General features: G+C 39.2%; 1 protein-coding gene across 1 annotated transcript; it reads right to left on the minus strand.

The window, feature by feature from the left end:
• Positions 1–1,659: 1,659 nt before the first annotated feature.
• Positions 1,660–8,048, minus strand: LOC145765239 (carbohydrate sulfotransferase 3-like). Its single transcript, XM_082577025.1, has 3 exons — positions 7,547–8,048; positions 4,405–4,722; positions 1,660–3,875 (listed from the first exon to the last, which is right to left on the minus strand). The coding sequence occupies exons 1-3, from the start codon at positions 8,026–8,028 to the stop codon at positions 3,449–3,451; spliced, it is 1,227 nt and encodes a 408-aa protein (XP_082433151.1). The 5' UTR covers positions 8,029–8,048; the 3' UTR covers positions 1,660–3,448.
• Between the last annotated feature and the right edge of the window lie 14,912 nt (positions 8,049–22,960).

Consider the following 22,960-nt stretch of genomic DNA (forward strand, 5'->3'; position numbering starts at 1 on the left):
GCTAGACATTTTCGTCCATGCTAGATGTATATAATTTAATGTAAGGGCAATATAAATGTTAGTGCAATTACTTTGAAATGTAAAAACGCCAAAAAATGCCTTATAATTATGAGAAAAAGTAATTTTTTGTTTAGTTTAGCATTACTTTGTGTTATAATTCGAAAATTTCAATTTTGAAGCTATTTTTGGGAAAGTAGAATAAAAACCGACTTTCTGACGCCTTTTCATCTCAAACACTTTATTCCAATAAATTTGTTGGATAAAAATTTAATTTCTATATGCACAATACACATGGCTATTATTTTGTAAAGTATTTTGGCTCTGTGATTTTCATAGCTCCCGTTATTAACGATTAATTAGCACGGGGCTAAGATAGCCCGTGACGTGCTTTCCGCGTACGAAAACAGCTCGTATTTAGATAGGGTTAAGTTATACCTTTTGCTTACAGCTAAGACGAAGACTAAACTAAGACGAAGACGAAGACTAAAGACGAAGACGAAAGACGAAGACGAAAGACGAAGACGAAAGACGAAGACTAAGACGAAGACTTACAGCTAAACTAAGACTCCGACGCAGCTCAGCATCAGCCAAGAGCAGTTAGCTACTTTTGCTTACAGGTTAGATATAAATAAGACACAACAATACAACAGGGCAGAGAACTATAACAATATATTTTACATATTTACAAATAGTTTTAACAGTCGAACGATTTTGGCTAAACTTTGAGCCCTCATCAGGAATCTGAAAATAAGGTAATTAAAAAATGCGATAAAGTTCAACTTCTTGAAGGTAAATTTACATTAGGAAAAGGCAACTACATAACTACAAAAAAATTTGCACCACAGGGAACATGATACATCAGGTAAATGTTAAGGAGAATGGACGGGCCTCCAGCAAGTAATTGTTTGTTTGAATTTGGGTTGTAGCGTTAACAGTGCTTTTTGAATTTTGGTGTCAAATTGGGATTTGCCTTTGCGTAAAATTTTAAATGAGTCAGCAGAGAATTTTTGATCTGTGCAAAAAGAACACTCCATGGTAGGCCTATGGTCTTTGATGGCACCTTTATTTAACTCTCTAACGTTCAAATGCTCCCGTACTCTCGTGGTGTAAAACTGTATACGACATTTGAGCAGAGAAACGTAGGCGTCTGGGACTTTAATTGAAAATACCAACTAATTTTAAATGTTTTGTAAGTAGGAAAAATGTCCACATCAAATTTATTGTTTACACAATTAGTGTTTTGTTTCAAACTGTTTTCGTGCTAGTTGTTGTTTTCGCACTTACTTGTGTTGGCAAACGGAAAGCTAATTCTATTTTGTCATACATGACAAAAAAGTCGAGATCTATAGAAGATTGCGAGAGTCGACATAGGAATGAGAGTGCTGATGGTTCTAATAGCATGGGGTTCACTAGGCCAACTTCTAATCTGATTGAGAGAACGAATACTGATGTATCGGCAACCGGTGGGTAGTGGGCCGTGAGTGCCTTTGAATATTAATCAAAAGGATGGGCATTGGCCTACTGTCACTATTGTCGCAAATCATTCGGCCGAAATTTCTGAATTAGCCCCCCCTAAATTTTTTTCTGGGTGCGCTACTGAATATCACAGTTTTATTGTATTTAAAAGAACACGAGTTAACGTTTTTATTACATCGTGTAGTGCAAAAAAGATTAGTGTAAAGATCTGGCACAAAATATGACCTAAAAAAGTTGAAAATTACGTAGCTTACAACAACAGTCAAACAAATTATTCAGTTATGTTCCTTTTGCAAGTCAGATGTGAATTTCGAATAAATGCAATAGACCAGTGGTTCTCAAACTTTTAGTGATTTTGTACCACTTAGCAACTTTCACTAGCGTTGCGTACCACCCAGTAGCATAGCCAGGAATTTTGAAAGGAGAGGTTTGACTTTTCCGAAGGCAACACACAGCGGCGGGGGTCTGGGGGACCTCCCCCAAAAAATTTTGAAAAATTACTTTGAATTTGGTGCCTTCTGAGAGTATTTTCAACAAAAGTGTGGCATAGCAAAGTACCACTTCGAAAGCTCCCGCGTACCACTAGTGGTACGCGTACCACAGTTTGAGAACCACTGCAATAGACTATAGAGCAGGGGACACCAAACTTTTTTCTCTGAGGGCCGGATTGCTGCGAGATTAACAGCTGCGGGCCGGATGCAAATTGCGAAAAGATATACAACTATTTAGAATCTTCATTGACTTGAATTGAGCACAATAAATAACAAAGTCAGCGGTGGAATAGCAAAGTTGTGATGAAAATCGAAAGGTTGCTGGAAAAGTTATCCCCTGCTGTGATACACTACAGGGCATCGTGCTCTTGAGAAAACATTACATCTTTCCAAATTTGGCCTAAGCTGTCCCCATTTGTGGCGGCCTAATGATAAACAGCAACGTCAGCCCTTTACAAAAAGTTTGGTAACTTTTTCCTTAACAGTTGAACGCAGCTGTTATTTCCGCAGCACGTGGCGGGCCGGATGAAATCAGTTCGGGGCTGGTTCCGGCCCGCGGGCCGTAGTTTGGTGACCGCTGGACTAGAGTAAGATTGCCTCGAACGGTAAAATGATTTCTAGACGATTTCTATTGCGATGACGTCAAGCTTTAATAAAGAAATCAAAACACAAATTGAATTTCATAGCAGTAATATTGAAGTTGATAATAAAAGCAAGCAACCTACGCTAAAAAGTTTGCAAATTGCTCAGGTGGCACTCACTGCACAATGGCTGGAACCAATGAGCTGGTATGTAGAATGGTAAACGATTACACATGATCATAGAATTAACAAGGATAAAAAAGAAGCATGTTTGTCGTATCTGGTGGTTTACAAAGAGGCTTACACCTGGTGGTCAAAGATTTAGATTAAGTGAGGTAAGTATCAAGTAAGAAGGCAAGAAAGCCAATCTTCGTGTCCACCTTCAGGCATGACTTTAATAAGTGTCCCGCAAAAGACACAGCCGCATGCTCTTGAGCGGTGTCGAACCGGCGCCCTTTGCATTGCCGTTCCAGGGCCCTCATCACTCGGCTATGCAGCCGACAAAGAGAAGCATGAGCTGTTACGAAAAAAGTGTGGGTTTCGAAAACGATAATTAAATTTCTTTCTTGTTAATTCTGTGGTCGTGTGTACTGGTTTACCATAGATTCACAACCAACCAACCAACCATGTAAAAAGCCACGACGACGACATCACACGACGAAGACTTCAAGTGTTCTCATTTTAAGTCCTCAAGTTGGAATTAAATAGCTGCAATTGTTGTACAATGTGAAACACCTTTGTTTTTAAGATTACGCCTTTGTGGCATAGATTATTATCACTTGAACGTTTGAACGTCAAGCCACACAATCACTTTTTCAATCTAAAACTTTTTAGTTTTGCGAAAATGATCTGATCTAATTGCTCAATCTATTGGCGACTTGTAATCTTAATGTTTTACACTTAGTCAGGAACAAAATGCAGCCTTCTTAAATCACGGAGCGAGTTTTCGCTTTGATAAACTTCATAGCCCAGTTTTTCCATTACTGGAGCGCAAGACTTTTGTATCATAAAAACTTTGTAAAAAGTCAGTTCAGTCCTCCAAGCAGAGATGACATATCTTGCGTTTCTCCGCAAACCGTGCACATCCAATTTTGACCAGTTTTTATGATTGCCTGGAGAAGTTGCTTTTCGAAGCCACTTTTCAACTTGTTTCGTGATTTCAAGTCCAGCAAAGGCGTAAACTTTCTGAGCGGTTTTGATTGGATCCCAAGCGAAATCTTCGAATCTGATTCGCAGATATCGGTCACGTGATGTAGTATGGTTGAGAATTCGATCGACAAAGTTGACATTCCTTGTAAGTTGTTCGCAAATTTCTTTCGAATATTTTCTACAACAAAAAAGTCAAAACTATGAAATAGAAACTTGTGAGTATACAACATTAACTTATCTTTATACTGTAGGCCTATTGTATTGGTGCAATACGCAATTGGTTTGGAAAGGCTGCGAAGTCGAATGGTTAGGTAGCCACTTTAACATAACAACTTTTTTAAAAGCCAGCAAAGCTTCAGAGTAATCAACCAAACAGAAGTACAGGCAGAATAGCGTTTCAACCAATCAGAAGTTAGACATAGAACAGAAAAGAAAATGCATCGGTTTCCCATATTAGAGCTTCCGAATTTTTATCCAAGTCATTTTAATATCTTTTTTTAACATATTATTTTTGATGTAATTTTATTATTTAAATCACTATACCCGTGTTGTTTGATTGCTTTAGAAGTTGTTTTTTTTTTGCTTATTGCAGAAGACATTATTATTTTAGCCAAAGACTATTCATGACAAAACTCATTATTAAATTGTTCAGTTTAAAATTAGATTAAATGAAAATATTTCTAAACTGGTATAAAGACTCCACATACTTTATCGAAGAGCTTCGGAGTAGTTTGGAAGCAGACCTTGATTTTGTTGTGGCTCGAGGGTCCCGAACGAGGTGGATTACTTTGATGTTGAAAGCTGGATCTTCAAGCAGTGGGAAAAGCCATTCCAGTTTGCAAAGATAAACTAACTTTAATACAACTACATCATTCTGAGTGCAGTTCTTTCTCAAAGCTTGCAAATAAATGGAGCCATTTTGCTTGCACCTTTTGTCTCCTTCAGAAAAATCGCAAACCTTCTTCGGAATGAAAGCTCGAATTTTCTTAGATACATCCGCAAAGCATATGTGGTTGTTTTTACACCTGAAATCGTAAACACTATCATGTTTCAATGTCTGCAACTGAATGGTTGCAGTCAAAACGACAAACTCGGCACTTCAAGCATGAATCATGCAAGATCACTTCTAAGGCGGATTCTTTGGCATCAGTTTGATAGTTACTGTGCTGCTGAAAAGTGCTTCCAGACAAAATTTCCGGTGAGCACTTTTCACATCGTTTTAGTGGCTGCTGCCAATGAAACGATGTAAACTGACTTTAACATGGTTTGGTTTGGTTTGGTTTGGTTTTGAATCTTTATCCTCGGACTGACAAAGCCTTGATAGGTTTATCCTCGGACTGACATTTTACTACTGCTAAGAGTACATTTTAATCTTTGTGCAACAACTTAGATTATAAGCAACATCATAAATTTTTGATTGTAAAGAAAATATGATCTCCTTTTATGCAGTTCCTACTCAACAGCAAATTGGTTATTCTAATTCTTTCACATTGGTTCAAAAACTACCGAAGCGAACAGTGAGTATTTCTTGCCATGCAAAGTTCTATTTGCAAGACTGCATAACAGGCAGTGTTGGGCGCGATAACTCATTTTTCAGTTAAGCGATAACGATAATCGATAAACGAAAAATGCCTAAAGCGATAACGATAAACGATAAATCAAAAAAAAGTTAAGCGATAACGATAAACGATAAATTATCGCCGATAATGTCCGATAACGATAATTTTTTTTTTCGATTAGCGCTGCCCCATCCCATGCAGCACAAACTGTTTTCATCAACATGACGAAAAATCGAACATAATATACTGTAAAGGGACAAAACTTTTTGTAAGTTATGCATGAGTAGAATCGCAACAGCGGCAGTAGGTATCAATCTTCAACCTCTTGATCCAGAATCAAACCACTGAGGTAACCGCCGTGCTTATAATTATACCTTCAGATACCAGTTGGATGCTTTTCTCAATTGAGTTACACTGCCGCTTACATGCAGTAGGCAAAATAATTAAATCAAATGAAAATACCATAAAAAATTCCAAACTTTGTATTTTGCTTTCTACGGGCTGTTTACAGCAAAGTCAGCAATAATTGAAAAAATTCCAAAAAACGCAAAATGCTTGAAAATTTATCAGTAATTTTAAGCGTTATTGGTAGCCTAGTAAAAATATGCATACTGTGAAATCCATCAAGCTTGTCAAATTAGTCGTGTTTGTTCAAGAACAATAACATAATTATCGTAATTTACTGATAATTTCAGATAAATTTTTCTGTTTTCTTTGTGAACACCATCAAGCAATGGCAGAACGCTGAGTTGTTGAGATAAGAATTACAATATAGGCACTGTATTATCAGTGGGAATAAAAATATTTGATTGAGCGTTGGCTATGTCGCATAGGTAAATCATCGTCGTATTCAGGCTTACGCCCGGTGGTTGAAGATTTAGATTAAGTGGACGGGAAGGCAAGGAAGCCAATCTTCATGTCCACCTTCAGGCATGCCTTTAAGTGTCCTGCCCTTTCGATTGCCGTTCCAGCGCTCTCACCACTCGGCTATGCAGCATAGGTAAATGAGAAAGGTTATACTGTATTTAGCATAATTTTACCACGCAACTCGAACTCGATGCGCCTATTGTCATGCAAAACTACTACAAGATGCAAAAAGTGTGATGTCGGTCTGCATGTCAAATGCTTCAAGCAATATCATAATTTTATATTGTTATTATAATTTTACCACGCAACTCGATACGCAACTGTATGCTCATGAGCGGTGTCGAACCGGCGCCCTTTCGATTGCCGTTCCAGCGCTCTCACCACTCGTCTATGCAGCATGGGTAAATAAGAAAGGTTATACTGTATTTAGCATAATTTTACCACGAAACTCGAACTCGATGCGCCTATTGTCATGCAAAACTACTACAAGATGCAAAAAGTGTGATGTCGGTCTGCATGTCAAATGCTTCAAGCAATATCATATTCTGCAATGACTTGTTTCAGTGTTGGTGGCGCGAAAGACCATGTTTCCGATGAAAAAGTGGCCTCGTATTGCGACACTTTCATAAACCACTTACCAATTTTTCTCGCTTCGCTTCAAAGGAATCTGTACCGCCTGTGCGCTTACATTTTAATTGTAAAATTTACTCGCGATTGCCCATTGCAGCAAAACAACAAGAGACTTGTTGCATGCATTTCATTGCATTGCAATTTGCAATTCTAAAAATTATTGTGTTGTCAGGGCCGTCGCTGCAGGGGGCGTGCCCCTCCCATGACAACGACCTGTGCACACACACTTCAGGCACTGAAGAAGAACTGGTTTTAATTTTAGTTTCATGAACTAGGTGGCTAGTAAAAATATTACTTTTCATTGTCTTTCCACTTGTGTGTTGATCCGAAATAAAATTTATCGGCGATTAATTATCGGCGATAATCAAATATTGCCTTTGGCGATAACGATAAACGATAACTGAAAAAATAATTAAGCGATAACGATAAACGATAAAAATTTATCGCCGATAATTATCGCCGATAAATTATCGGCGATAATGCCCATCACTGATAACAGGGCATAAAGAACACCATTTGGAGATACGAAAGGATAAAAAAATAATCTACAAGCAAAGATATCACATTCAAACAATTAAAATGGGTTTGGGTGACAGCTGACTTTAGTGACCTTTAGGTCTTTCACTGCCATCCTTGTCGTGTGAATTATTTGTGTTTTGTATATTTCTGTTTGTTCATCAACAGAACAAAATAAATTCAACTGTGAGTTAGCCTACACAAAAATTCCAAAGCACATTCAGAACCCTACAAAAATGCTGCTGTCTTTAGTGCAATTGACATAAGATCACCTTACCTTGCGTAGAGATCGCTTCGTTCAGTTCGATTGAATGCTTTTTTGTAAAGAGGCTGTATTTCTTCAAACTCACATTTGAACAAATGTTTCAGGGCTTCGATTCTTTCATACTTTTGGCACTTTTCGTGAAATGGAAATAAAGGTTCGTAGAGATAAAATGCCTTGTTATTTTCTTGATTAAAAATCGATCCAAAAATGCTTGAACCAGAACGCCTCATTGTAAGAATGACTATTGCTTGCGGAGTACTATTCCCTGTTTTTTCTTGTAAGTTTGACTCAGGTCGCTTAGCTCTTGCGCCACCTTCTGGCACAACCGGAGACTTACTGGTTTGCTTTGTGATGGGAATTTGATAAGGACCAGTAGTTGAGTACAAATGCAAGTGTTGATAAAGTTGTCGATAAGAAATAAAGCAAAGAGAAAAACACATTACAAAAACTGTTGGTAAAGCTACAATATACCGACTGCTGCTCTTTGATTGCATTTTTTGTTGATTTAAAAATCTGTCCTATTCAATTCAATTTGTCAAAAAAAACAAGCTGAAAACAGAAAAAAATAAGATTCTGCTACAACGACTCATTGACAGCCAAATATTTTTTTACACCAACTGTGGGAGGTCGTCGGACTACTCGGCATGCGACAACTCAGCAAGTGGTTCAACCCAGCAATTAAATTTTAGCTACTGCCAAGTCAGCAAATGAAATTTACGTGTTCACGTCGGACTTGCTTGGTTGTTGCTTGTCAAACTCATTTTGCTGACTTATGGCATGCCAAGTTATGGCCTGCTCAGCTGTTACTCGCTTAGTTTCATCATTTACCAACTTCAGCCACTTGCTCAAATGTTGCTAACTCAATTGTCACTTGCTCAGTCCACAACTGCTGATTTGCAGGAGACTCCTGTGGGGAGCCTACCAGTTTGTCTGGTCACCAATGCTGCAACATAAACAGTATCTAAATATTCTTTACGTTTGTAATGCGAAACATAGAGGATGACCGCCCAACACATAGCCTAGCCATGAGCAGTGGCGTACTCAGGATTTTTTCAAGGGGGGGGGGGGGGGGGGTATTGACAGTAGCGTAGCCAGGAATTTTGAAATGGGGGGTTTTGACGACCGGCGGGCGAAGAGACGACACCCAGCGGCGGGGGTCTGGGGCCTTCCCCAGAAAATTTTGAAAAGTTACTTTGAATTTGGTGCATTCTGAGAGCATTTTCAACAAAAATGTGGGTATAAATATTCCTGTAAAATGGTGCTGTCAGGTGGCATAGCAAAAGGATAAGATCATGTTTTCTTCGATATTTTTCGGAAATAAAGCTAAGTCACTATGTTTTCTCGTTGCTAATTCCTAGCTGAGATGTCTGAATGTTTGGTATTGGCAAAACTCGCTCTTTTAATGCAGTTTTGTTTAAAATTAGGCAAGTTTTTTTAGACTGAAAGCATCATTCTCAATATCGTGACGTCACACGCGTGCTAAAGAGGGTTTGTAACCCCCAACCCCCCCCCCTGGCTACGCCACTGGCTATTGATATCCCAGACGTCTTCATGATATCCCAGTATGGTTTTAGTTTAAACTTTATCCATTTTTTTCTCACTATAATAGGCTTACAGAACACTATGCTACATTGGCATACCTGGGGTGGGGTAGGTGGATTGGGCCATGTATTTCGTACTGGCTTAGTCTCAGGGGCGCCGGAAGCGGGGGGGCAGGGGGGGCGGATGCTCCCCCTGCCCTCAATTTTTCTGCAGATTGAGGGGCAGGGGGGGCAATGGTGCCCTTTTAAAGTCATGTAAGCAACTGCACATTTTGCAATATAACAATTTCTGCTATTCGCTTTTAGCCTAATAATAATCTTTCATTTTTGCCTCAAAATAATATTTCCGGCACAAAATTTTGCAACACAGTACAGGCCTTAAAACTCGTTTTTTTTCGGGAGCTCCTTCTCGGCGGCCAAATCTGTGTGCTTGGAGGCCAAAATACAAAATAAAAATAACGATAGCACAAGTAAATAGAATTAAACTTGCAACAAAGCAAAAATAATCACTTAGCGTTGTTGAAGTCTGGGCCTGTACGACGTCCTACAATAGAATCGTTGCACCACGCAATAACTGCTTTATCCGGATTGTAATCCAGTACTGCGGGACCATCTAACGACACTCGCACGAGTGTCTCCAATGTGGCTGATTTTAAAGAAGTTTGCCACTCCCCTAGAATTCTTTTTAGCAACGAAAAACAACGTTCGACATGTGTTGACGATGACGGCAAGGTAATAAAATGAGCATTTCAATGATGTGAAGGACATTACTAAAAGAAGCATAATTTTTGCAAAATATGATCAAAAAATGTTTTCTCCTTGGATGTCAACCAACCTAGTTCTCCTTTTTAACAACGATTCAATGTCCGACAACATCGAATCGACGTAAAAACGACAATTTTGCCAGCCGATGTAAATTAGCACTTGGGATTAAGACTTTGTTAAAATAAACGTCGAGAATTACAAACAAGACTTACAGCGCTGGTGATCGCAGATGGATATATTCCATCAATAACAAATATCCCCGCACAATGCAACAGTGGCGATTATGACTCGCTGACCTAATTTTGCGTCACTCTTTGATACTACATATTTTCGACAGTTAATCCACGATCATTCTATTGCGAAATTAAATAATTGGTTAGAAGAGACCGGCGGCCAAACTTGGCCGATTGAGGAGGTAGCACCGGCGGTCATTCAAGCACTACTTAGCGGCCATGGCCGCAGGCTGCTTTAAGGCTTGACAGTAGGTTACATCATTATAACATAGCATGATGCCCTTCTTTGTATACTGGACACTTGTAGGCTATCATTACTCAATACATAGTGAGCTGATACATTAGCATTATCGCTATATCTTATCTTAAAACTTGACAAAAAATTTGCCTTTTAGTAAAAAAAAGTGCCTTTTTTTCGTAATCTTGCCCCCCCACTCAAAAATCGTTCCGGCGCCCCTGCTTAGTCTATAGAACAACATTGTTAATTGCCTTGACAGTGCAATCCAATACATAATAAATGCCTTAATCTACGTCGTTAACTACTAAAACATTTTTAAGGGGAGAGGGGGGCATGGCCCAATGGCCCCCCCTGCGTACGCTAGTGGCCATGAACATGAAATTATTCAAGGCCCTAGTTTACAGGTTGTATTTTATAACAATTCGTTACCATTAAGGCGGTTTCATCAAAACAGAATACAAAAAATGAATAATATATTAGCCTATAGCCTACAACCATTGTTGATAAGTATAAATTCTTTGATAAGTAAAATCGATAAAGAATGGATGCTTTTTCAAGTCTCGATGGAAGGATTTTGCGTCATTATAATAACTCCCGGCCCGGGTCCAAAAGTACGCTCTATGCTCTGGGCCTCCTAGCAACGTTGCTGCTTGAATTGTGTAACTTAAAACATTTAGGTATGGTAGTGAATGAATAGGAGAATCTGTTGAGATAATGCAAAAATTAATAAACAAATGCTTAGCAACATGAAATCAATGATTTGTGACGTCATTAAACTATAGAAATCTGCATTCTTTTTTGGGGAATCAAAATTGTGATGTAGCAGAACATGCGGAGTAGTCAACCAAAAGCAGATACTTAAGATAAAAATAGCAATAAAAATAAATCATCAAAAATTATACTTAAATTGAGGTACAATAATTTAAACCCTGATTTTAAGTGGCAATTTTTGGTGGGCTAAGCATAAAAAAAAAATTGGGTACCGCGTACCGGTAGGCTACACGATTGGAATATTTAAATTTACAAGACCACTGTGTCAATCCGTTCAAGTTTTATTGGCTGACAATGAGAGCTGTGTTCAGCCTTTTATGGGTCCCGGACCAAAATAATTTTGGGTCACCTACAGGCAAAACAATTTATAATAATATAAGCTATGTTTTTCTCCGTTATTTCAGGAAAACTTTTGCAAGTGCTGTAGCCTATTCTAGCACACAATCACATATTGGTCGTTGGTTAATTCTTGGTCGCTGGTTTGAGTCTTCATCCTCGGCTTACTCAGTCTGAGAATGGAGATTCAAACCAACAGCATTTGTTTCTCAATCTCACTGGTGAACTCTTTATTCAATGAAGTAGTGTGCCTGCCTCTACACACTAGTGTGTATAAATGTGTATCAGAGATGGGCAAGATCACCAGTATTGGTGATCTTGAAGATCAAGATCAAGATCACCAAGAATAGGTGATCTTGAAGATCAAGATCAAGATCACCAAACTATGTGATCTTGAAGATTAAGATCAAGATCGTGATCTTGAAGATCAAGATCACTTTCAAGATCACTTTTTGTGTTCTTGAAAAAAATGAAGTTTTTGATCAATGATGTTGCAAAAAATAATTACCATAAGCAACCTGGGTAAAGGTATATAGTTGGTATTGCTAACTTTTACTTTTAACTACTCGATCGCTGGCCAAAGAATTGTAATAAGTTAGTGACTGTTGCTATTAAGCCTATCAATTGTTGACGTAGTTTGCGTAGAATCGCAACGTCACACCCAAGGCCGAGGTTAATTACAGCAGTAGGCTACTGAAAAAGTCGCAAAATTTGCAATTAGTTTTATACTTTTTATTTATAATAAATAAATATTAATTTATTTTATTCTAATTATATTTTATATTATATTTTATTTTAAAAATTTATTTTTATTTATAATAAATAAATAAAAATAAACTTTGAACTGCATCATTTTTTACCAAATTTTTGTCTGATTCATGTGACAGTTTTTATACGTGTTACTAAGTAGTTTTAACTTTCACTGTATTATGTTAAAGTTTATTGCACCATTTATCCATCTGGCAACGTTGATACTGTTGTCTGCTATCAAAAAAGTTCAGAGGTGTGCGGTCAGACAAACCGCTCCATACTCAGACCCTAAACAAGTCTTGGTCTGGTTGATTTGCTGCAAGAAACCACTTTACATGACTAAAATCGGCTAGATTCTAAATTTTTTAACACCGCCATTCTAGACTTTTGAAACATCTAAAATTGGGTCAAAGAAAGCAAACATTTCTTTAAAATTCACACATGGAAATTGTGAACAAATTTATTATACGTCAACATGAAGTAGTACACGGAAGTTGACTTCTTTATTATGACCAACACAGAAAACTTTTTAAATTTTGAAATGGCAACACTGACCAGATCAGATGGAGACTTTAAATCGTCTTTTGTTGGACACATATCACATTAACAGTGGCTTAATGTTAGTAGTTGCCACTAACTACTTTGTACAGTAGGCCTACGAGTTCTAAAAAAATGCCTCTATCTAGTAAGTAAACTTCAATTTTAAAGTGATCTTGATCTTATTGTTCTTCAAGATCAAGATCACACAAAAAAAAGTGATCTTAGATCAAGATCAAGATCACCAAAAAAATAGTGATCTTGAAGATCAAGATCAAGATCACCAAAAAAATAGTGATCTTGAAGATCAAGATCAAGATCACGATCTTGATCTTCAAGATCACTTGTGATTTTCAAGATCAAGATCACGCCCATCTCTGTGTGTAATTAGATTTACTGTGATGGGGTGGTGGCTGACTAAATGACTATGTAACCGATGGCCACAACCGCTTAAAGCAGGGGCTCTCAACCGGGGTTCCACAAAGCGTTTTCAGGAGGTCTGTGAAAGTTTGGGAAGTTGCAGCATGACTGATAAATTACGACAATTAAGCATTGTTTGTGAATTATTTATGTTTTACAGTGATTCTCAACTGTGCGTCGGGACGCGATGATGCCTCGTTTAAAATTTCAAAATGCGTCCCACAAAATTCAGTTTCTTAACCACACAACTTTTGTGTAAAATAGTTTAATTTTTTAATTAAACATTTAAACGTTTTATGTTTAAACGCTTTTCACAAACTATCAATTGATCAGGATTGATCGAACTTTAGGGCTGTTGGGAGGCCATCCACCTCTAGTTGTTGATGTTTGGTGCTACACTGACACGCAATCGGGGAGTAGCTAAACTCTACTCTCATCTTCTAATACAATCACAAAAATATTTGTTTTATTGTATTTAAAAGAGCACGAGTTAGCTTTTAATACATCGTGTAGTAGTGCAATAAGATTACTGCAAAGATTTGGCACAAAATATGACCTAAAAAAGTTGAAAATTACGTAGCTTACAACAACAGTCAAACAAATTATTCAGTTATGTTCCTTTTGCAAGTCAGTTGTGAATTGCGAATAAATGCAATAGAGCAGTGGTTCCCAACCTGGGGTCCCCGGACCCTTTGAGGGTCCGTGAGAAAGCATTTTCGGGTCCGTGATTACCTTGATGAATTTTGAGAAAAAAACAAATGCGATCTTTTTACTTTCATTTCTCTCTTTAAATGCAAATGTGTCAAGCTCAAGCCCGCGAAAATAAACTGTACCGGTTGTTCCCGACAATTTTCACCAAATCAAACGTCATATAAAAACCGTTATGGTCTACTTAACTTAGCTGGCATCTTATGTCATGGAAATTGCTAGAAAATGTCCAAATATTGCACCATCGGTCGTAAGACCTGATGAAATATTGCATTAGCCGCTTGAACACCTGTTTGAATGACTTCATAATTGTCTTTCATTATTGCGTCACAGTTACTGTCTACGTGCATTTGAGATATCGCAAATTATTCTAGTCATTCGTGAAATGGTTGCTTGAGAGTTAGTCGCAGATTTAACTGTTTGCTTGGTGCTTGCTAGCTGGACAAATTTTCCGTCTTTTAACCAAGTAATCTGTTCTGTAGTGACAGTTTTAGAGGCGTACGGTGTTGCGTCCCATTTTCGATAGCCGCGGGCTAATTTTACAGGAATACACTTTTTGAATAGACGTTTTGAGGAGTGTTTCTTTTTCAGTCATTACATGCAGACGAACGGATCCGGGAACTTTATGTTACAATTTTCCCACGAAGAGATTATGGTTTACCGCTGTGACCATAAAAAATAAAAGACGTTTTTGTTAGCTGGTAGGCCAAGAAGCACTTGAAGGCATAAAAAAATAAAAGACGTGGCTCTGTCTAGTGTTTGGTACTGAAGCAAAGAAATAATAAAAGAAGATCTGTTGGTTGGTAGTCTACAGAAGCAAAGAAAATTAAAGATATTTCTTTTCAGTTGGTACTGAAGAACTTCAAGTTAAAAATTAAAGGCGTTTCTTTGTTGGTTCTGAAGAAAAAACAACATTGACATTCATTTGAAGAAAAAAGATTAAAGACAATCGATCTGTGCTTGAAGATTCAAATGAACGAATCCAAGCAAGTTTTGTGGACTTTAGGACTTCATATACCCGTACAGCTACGGTATCGTGCATTTAAATTCTTTTTGTATTTTACGATCTTTGCAGTTAAGTTTCTTATAACTTAATTGTGTGTGTTTGTGTAACGTAATTTTTTTAATTGTTAAATTTAGCCCCAACATTTAATATGTCTACACTCGGTGGCGACAGGGACTCGACCGCCGTCGACTCGACTGAGTTTAAGCCTGATGGTGTTCTTTGCGGTCGGGCAGGCCATTCTGGGGAGAGACCCAGTAACGATGAGGCTAAGTCAGTTCGAGAGGCCCGGCATCTTAGAAGGGATATTTTGACTCAAATTGGGGAACTTTCTGTAGCCCTAGGTTCTTTGAGTGATAAGCAGGAACTGTTAATTTTTAGATCTAAGTTCTCTACTTTGGAAGAAGATTTACGGCATTTCCATGCTCTTTTGACTAAAATTTTTAACTCTGCAATCTTGGCAGAACTTCGTGATAGGGTAGATCCCGAATTTAACTCGTTAAAAAATAACTTCGAACAAAAAGAAAGTGAGTTCTCAGATATGTTGGATGCTGACATACATCCTGAGGATAGCGCCTCAAATGTAAGCACTAGGATGTCTACGAGTTCGTCTCGGATAGTGGCACAAATTAACCTGCAGCTAAGACAAGAGGAGCTCCAGATACGAGCTGAGGCTGAAGCGAGAGCTGCTGAGGCCACCGCGAGAGCTGATGCCATACGAGCTGATGCCATACGAGCTGAGGCCGTACGAGCAGAGGCCGTCGCGAGAGCTGAGGCTGAAGCGAGAGCTGCTGAGGCCACCGCGAGAGCTGCTGAGTTTGCACTCAAAGACGCACAGTTGAGGGCTGAACAACGTAAAGAGGTAGCTTTGGCTGAATATCGATCAGATGTGGGCTCCCGGTGTAGCTCCAAGAAGGGCTCTTCTAGGCATTCCAGAAATGAACATCAATCACAGTTTAATTTACATAACCTTTTCCAGACGCCTGTTCAATCTGTAAGTGGACCAGTGCAATCCACACGTTTTCCAGCTGTTTCAGGAGGTCTCGGGGCCGCGGCTAAGGGTCTTCCGAAGGCTGTAGAGCCAAGGCCTGCGAATTATAGCCGAACTCCTCCCCCAGAGCGTACAGGTCACGGGGCCGCTATCAGAAGTAATGTCTTGCCCCCTTCACAGTTTTCTGCGCCGCTAGTTTTTGATCGCCCAGCTACACGTAATTTAGGTGATTGTGAGAGGCGTAACGCGTCTCCTGATTTTAACGTGTGTGAGGATCGTGATCGGGCTGTGCATGTGACTGAGCCCCACCAGCCCTTTAAGGGATATAGTTTGTCTTCTCCCGCTAAGTCGAATTCTCAACAACAGGATTGCTTTTTTGAATACCAAAATAGTAGGACGTTTTTCGATAAGGCGGCCTTGATTGGTTACGATGGTAATAATATGCCATTTATCTTCTTTAAAAATCGTGTTACGGCCTTAATGGCAGCTTCACCCTTCATAGGAACTCGTTTGACTTTGTTACAAGCAGCTTGTGTTAGAACAGCTGCGCAAACGATTGCTAATTTGGTTTCCGACACTCCTGGCTTGTCAGAAGAAGACAGGATAGAAATGTCGTTAGCTCGCTTGTCCCAGCGTTTTGGGGTTCGTGGAGGTCTTTTCGCCGAACCGGAAATTAGAAAGTATCGCTATGGTAGCAAATTTACTTCGACCTCTTCCAGTGATCTGAAAGAGTTTAAAGATGAATTGTCGCAGTGTCTGCTTTACGCGCAAGCTTATGGTCAGCGTGACAAATTGGAAGGACGTTTTGTTTTGGATTTGGCTAAGCGACTCCCGTTTGACGCTAAGCAGCGTTATCTTGACTTTTTAGGTGATCAGTATGGTGGCACTGATGAGCCTACTTTTCAGAGTTTGTTTGAATTTGTAGTACGGGAGGAAACGCGCAAGTCGACTGATTTTAGCATTATGCTAATGGGCGATTCTGGTGAGTCGCAGCATTTTAAAAAGTCTGGCAAAGGAAAATTGCCTTCATGTCCCGTTAGGCAGACGTCGGTAAAACCCCATGATAATGTGATTTCAGGGAGTTTGCAGTACTCGACTGCTGTTGGCGCACCGCGCGGTGGTGTGGCCAGACGTAGAGACATACCGGCATGTTTTTATTGTTCGTCACGTGGTCAAGTTGAATATCATTTTTTGTCTAATTGTAAAGAATTTTTGCGCTTGACACCTAAAGATCGGAGAGATGTCATTGTGAAAGCTGGCAAATGCTTGAATTGTTTGCGCCAGCATATGGTTAGGGATTGCGTTCATGCAAACAACTGTCGTAAGTGTGGGCCTAACAACGATAGGAAACACTATTTTCTTCTGCATGATTTTTATGTGACGTCACGTGATTCTCTGAATTCGGTCGGTAAAGATGATGCTGGTGCCAAAGTTCCTGTGCGTAATGTTAAGATTGGAAATGTTAAAGCAGCCTTTAACCGCGTTACTGCTGCTCGTGTTTTGAATCCAATGACTGGCAAATCGAAGTTGGTGCATTGTCAGGCCCGGATTTAGGGGGGGGCAGAGGGGGCAGTTGCCCCGGGCCCCCCGACTTTTGAAGGGCCCCCCTATGTGAAAAAAATGTGATTTTGTGTTATTTTTTTCCTTTTGGCCTTTAAAGTTTCTACAAAATGCTGTGCAGTAGTGGACTGATGCTACTGTAGACGTAGAAATGGTTTTTCGCGCCGAAGGCGCAAAAAATTTTTTTGCACGGGGGCCCCCCGATCTAAAAGTGCCCCGGGCCCCCCATCAGCTAAATCCGGCCCTGTGCATTGTCAGCATGATCCTGGTTCGCAGTTGACTTTTGTTTCGAGTGATTTGGTCTGCGAACTTGACGTTAAACCGTATGACAAAGCGTCGTTTAAAATGGATACTCTGGCTGGTCAGAAACCTACTTGTGCTGACCTTGTTAAACTCAACATTCAGTCGTTAGAGACGAATGAACTGTTTTCTGATATAACTTCGGTGGTTAACCCAGCTTGGGCTGACGATGTTAAAACTTTACCACATAAGCAGGATTTAAGTAGTTTCCGTCATTTTCATGACGTGAATATGTTTCATTTGAATGATTGTAGTACTGTAGATGTACTGATTGGAAACGACAACGCTTATTTGATGTGTGCTAAAGAAGAGCGTGTTGGTGAGAATCGTAGTGAACCACATGCTTTGCTCACTCCTCTCGGTTGGTTGGCTTGTGGTGGTAAGTCACCCTTAGTTGAAAGCGTTGCTAAAGTGTGCAGAGTGCAGACGTCTTCAGAGTCGGATGTCATCTCTGGCTTTCAGCGTAAAATTGAGTCTCGTGATATGGAAATAGCAGACCTGAATAAAGTCATTCAGGATTTGACCTTGCAAAATGAAACCTGTGAATTGTCTCGCAATGATATTTTGGTTAGAGAACTTGTCGAACCGAATATTGAGTTGAAAGATGGTCGATTTGAGATACTTGTACCGTTGAAGAAAGATATTGATTTACCTAACAAATTTGTGTTGGCGTCAGATAGAGCTGCTGCTTTAAGGAAGAAGGCTTTAAAACAACCTGAACTTCGTGATTTCCTTACCGACACCATAAAAGATCTTAAATCTAATGGCTATATTGAGCGTGCTGGTGAAGCAGAAAATGTAAAAGGCTTTCAGTGGTATTTACCATACTTTGTGACGTCACAATTAAAAAAGCGCATTGTTTACGATGACAAGTCTGAATTTCGAGGAACTTGTGTTAATGATGTAATGTTTTCGGGTCCTGACTTGTTAAACCCTCTGGCAGATCTCTTGGCTAGATTTCGGCTGAGTAGATTTGGTTTCGTGGCCGATATGACCAAGTACTTTTTCACCTTCTGGACTCGTCAATACGCAAGCCCAATTTCATTGAACTGCTTACGTACACAAGCAGTGCTGTTCGGATCGTGAACGAACGCCCTTTGGTACCTTTGAGTGACGACCCTAGGGATTTTACTGTCATCACCCCTGCCTCACTTTTGACCCCATACTTAGACCCATACTGTGTTGTTGGGCAACCACATGATCGTGACCAACTAAGAAGGGATTATCGGTTCAATTTGTCACTTTCTCAGCAGTTTTGGAGTAAATGGATCGATTTTTACTTGTCAGGTCTTCAGGGCCGGAAAAAATGGCTAAAAATGGCCGAGAATTTGGAGCCTGGTCAACTTGTAGTGGTGGGTTCTCTCCAAGACATTGGTAAACGTGGGAAGTATCAACTTGGGAGGGTGCATGAGTTAGTTCCACAAATTAGGAAAGGGAAGCCTGTGGTTCGTAGAGATAAAGTTGCCGTCTGCAACTATGATGAGAGTACGGGGAAAGTGAAAGTAGACTACGTGTTGAGGGATATTTCATGCCTCGCCCCCGTAAAGAACACCTAAGTGTTACGGTTTGAGCCTGGTTTTGTCTGCGGTGGCCGATACTTGTCTGAGCCCAGATACAGTCGGTTATTATCGCAACCATTGTATATAGCTAAAACCTCAATTGCTAAGGTAACAGGGATCAGTAGTCAGTAGATGTTACAGAAAATGTATTTCGCACTTATTCAGTGCATCGTCAGTTCTGATCTGATGCAGTTCTGATGCACTGAATAAGTGCGAAATATATTTTCTGTAACATCTACTGACTACTGATCCCTGTTACCTTAGCAATTGAGGTTTTAGCTTTCTAGATATGGAACAGGGATCGTTTCAGAATAAGACTAGGTCAGAAAACGAGGCAGACTCCGACGCAGCTCAGCATCAGCCAAGAGCAGTTAGCTACCATTGTATATAGCGTCATTTTAGCGTGTGCCTATGGTACCAATTTCATGTATCGTCGTGTATTATCCCGTATTGTTGTTCATTCTTTGCATGCCCTTTGTATTTACGTATTAACTTAAAAGTGAGTGATTCAAACAATTTGTGTATCGTGTGTTTTTATTCATTGGCTCACAATTGTCGTCAATTCTTTTTTAGTTATGCCATGTCAGACTGTCATAACTAGGGGCCGCTATGTTCCCGACAATTTTCACCAAATCAAACGTCATATAAAAACCGTTATGGTCTACTTAACTTAGCTGGCATCTTACGTCATGGAAATTGCTAGAAAATGTCCAAATATTGCACCATCGGTCGTAAGACCTGATGAAATATTGCATTAGCCGCTTGAACACCTGTTTGAATGACTTCATAATTGTCTTTCATTATTGCGTCACAGTTACTGTCTACGTGCATTTGAGATATCGCAAATTATTCTAGTCATTCGTGAAATGGTTGCTTGAGAGTTAGTCGCAGATTTAACTGTTTGCTTGGTGCTTGCTAGCTGGACAAATTTTCCGTCTTTTAACCAAGTAATCTGTTCTGTAGTGACAGTTTTAGAGGCGTACGGTGTTGCGTCCCATTTTCGATAGCCGCGGGCTAATTTTACAGGAATACACTTTTTGAATAGACGTTTTGAGGAGTGTTTCTTTTTCGGTCATTACATGCAGACGAACGGATCCGGGAACTTTATGTTACAATTTTCCCACGAAGAGATTATGGTTTACCGCTGTGACCACCGGTATGCATAAAAATAAATCTATGCTGCTGCCTACAGTGTGTACATTGACATTGCTTTGATTTATTGTCATTTGCAATTTTGTATATCAAGTTGGGGAAAGGCCTGTGACAGTGTACTGGATCCATTAATAAAATTACAAAAAAAGGTTATAAGAATAATTACGAAACAAAATTACTATGCTCACACTAATTCTTTATTTTTCAAAATGAACATCTTGAAACTAAAAGACATACATAACATTAAAATAAAAAAAACATATGTACAAAGTTCATATGAATCAGTATCCGTCTACGTATTGTGATTTATTTACAAATGCTTCATCCATTCATCAGCATAACGCAAGATATCAAACAAGCAACAACTATTTTATAAATAGATCAAACACACAACTTGGCAAAAAGTCCATTGGTCAGAGGTTCGAAGTAGGCTAAAAAACTTATCATTTCATTGTTTCAAAAAAGAGATCAAAACGTTAATTTTACAAAGCTACAGTGCATCGTAAGTGATATGTTATGAAAACCAACAGTCCCTTGTCATTTGTGTTTAGGCCTACGTTATCTTAAATTATGTTTTTATTTTTTATTTTATTTTTTGGTGGGTATGTTGAAGCACGGGAACGTTTTAACGTTTTATTTTTTATTTTTCTCTTGTAAGCTTGTTTTAAATGGCAAAATCGTCATTTCCGTATGGTGGCAATTGACTAGTCTCGTTGTCCCCCTGTCGGTATGGGAACTTGTGTAACTTTTGCATTGTGTATAGGCCTATTACTTGCATATTTCAAACATGTACCTACAGTGGTAGATTTCCAGAAGATTAGCTTCCGGAACGTTAGTTTTTTACTTCCGACAAGACTGGTACCGAAGATGGCTTGAAGATGGTACATTGAAGATGGTACATTGGTACGGTACAGGGCAAATATTTATAATCAGAGTGGATATGTGGCTCAACGTGGTCGACTCATCAAGAATTATAGATATACTTTTACGATGCTCAACAATTTTTTTAAGTAGATTTGTCCTCATTTCTGTAATTACATGCTGCACAATGTTCTTTCAGGTAAAACATGAATGCAAAATACAGCTCATTTCAAGTTCATTGAGTTCCTGCACATCTATTTCACTCTCGAAGTTGTTAAATGATTGGTTTTCCTTTGTACACAGTTCAAAATATTTTTTGTGTGAACGCTTTTTCACGGGAATATTGTACCTCAACTGCACTTGAAATACGGTTTTCCTTCGACTGTGTTAAAATGAGCGACTCTGATTTGTGGCCAGCACTTTCGCGATGTTTGTATATTTTTTTCTGAAGGGAACTTAACTGTTGTGATATGGTAGTTCCATTGTAATTTATGTTTATTTGGCTTCATTCTCGTGAAATTATTGGCCCCGCTGTTTTTTCTAAGCTTAAATTGCCAACTTGTCCAAATTTTACACAACCAAGTTTTCCGCCTTTGGCTGTGAGCCATTCCCTATTGGTTTTGATAATTTGTTTTCTGGGATGTAGTCCAGCAATCAGGCCATTCATTACTTGAGGACAGAGCCGGTAGATCAGGAGAAATTGAAGCATTTACAGATGTAGACACTTGTGCAACAGAAGTTGAAGACGAAGATGGTAAGTCAAAAGGGGCCGAATCGGCAGGATTGGAAGTGGCTTCTTGGCTGTCTTCCACAAGTTTTCGCTTCCTGGCAGATAACGAAACTTGTAATTTTGTTCATTTCTTATCTAAACTCACTACTTCTACCGGAAACATAGTTTTGTAAGTCAAATATTTGATGTGTCAAAGTTTTTTAGAAGAATTTTTTTAACATGCTAAAAAATTATACACATAAAGAAATAAATTTAGATCGGTGATGTAACGTTACCCCCTCAGGGCAAACACGGTCAATACTGCAAGGAAGTTAGTCGACGTACTAGTAAAACTCGTTGGCTAACAGCACTTAGCTGTCCAGCATTGAAAGTTTTATAAGAAGCCGAAGCCAAATCGTAAAACTTTTGACACTGGATATTGCTCAAAGACTTTGTTCTGAGGTTCAAGATTTTGACGACACTGAACTTCCACGGTGTACTTCTGTGGGGATCTTGACCTATAGATCGCGGAATAAGACTATTCTTATTGCTACTCTTACCAGTTGGTATCACGACTGCTCAGACATACAAGGCTACTCTGAATAGAGCAAGGCATACTGAGTGCCGAGTGGTGCTAAGCAGCGGGAAACAGTCAGTAATAAAAGTGGAAAAATACAGGAAAAACTATTTGTAACGTAATAAGGTGGTTCAACAAAATATCGGAGACGTCAGGATGTGGCGCTGGAGTCTGGACAGTCAAGCTGCTTCAAGGTTGTACAATAACGAATCAAATTAACAACAAAGACAGGCATGGATGCACCTCAACAGTCTTCGTACGGGTCTCGGGCTTTTTCGCTCAACCGTGCATCAATGGGAAATGGCCTCTTCTCCCTCCTGTGAAAGTGGTGCCGAAGATTAGACCGCAGACCACATCATCAATGACTATACCATCTTCAAGCCACCTAACGGAGTGTAAGGTCTGCGCGTCATGG

Source organism: Aplidium turbinatum, chromosome 2 (assembly GCF_918807975.1).
Source record: "Aplidium turbinatum chromosome 2, kaAplTurb1.1, whole genome shotgun sequence".
Taxonomy (NCBI): Eukaryota; Metazoa; Chordata; class Ascidiacea; order Aplousobranchia; family Polyclinidae; genus Aplidium; species Aplidium turbinatum.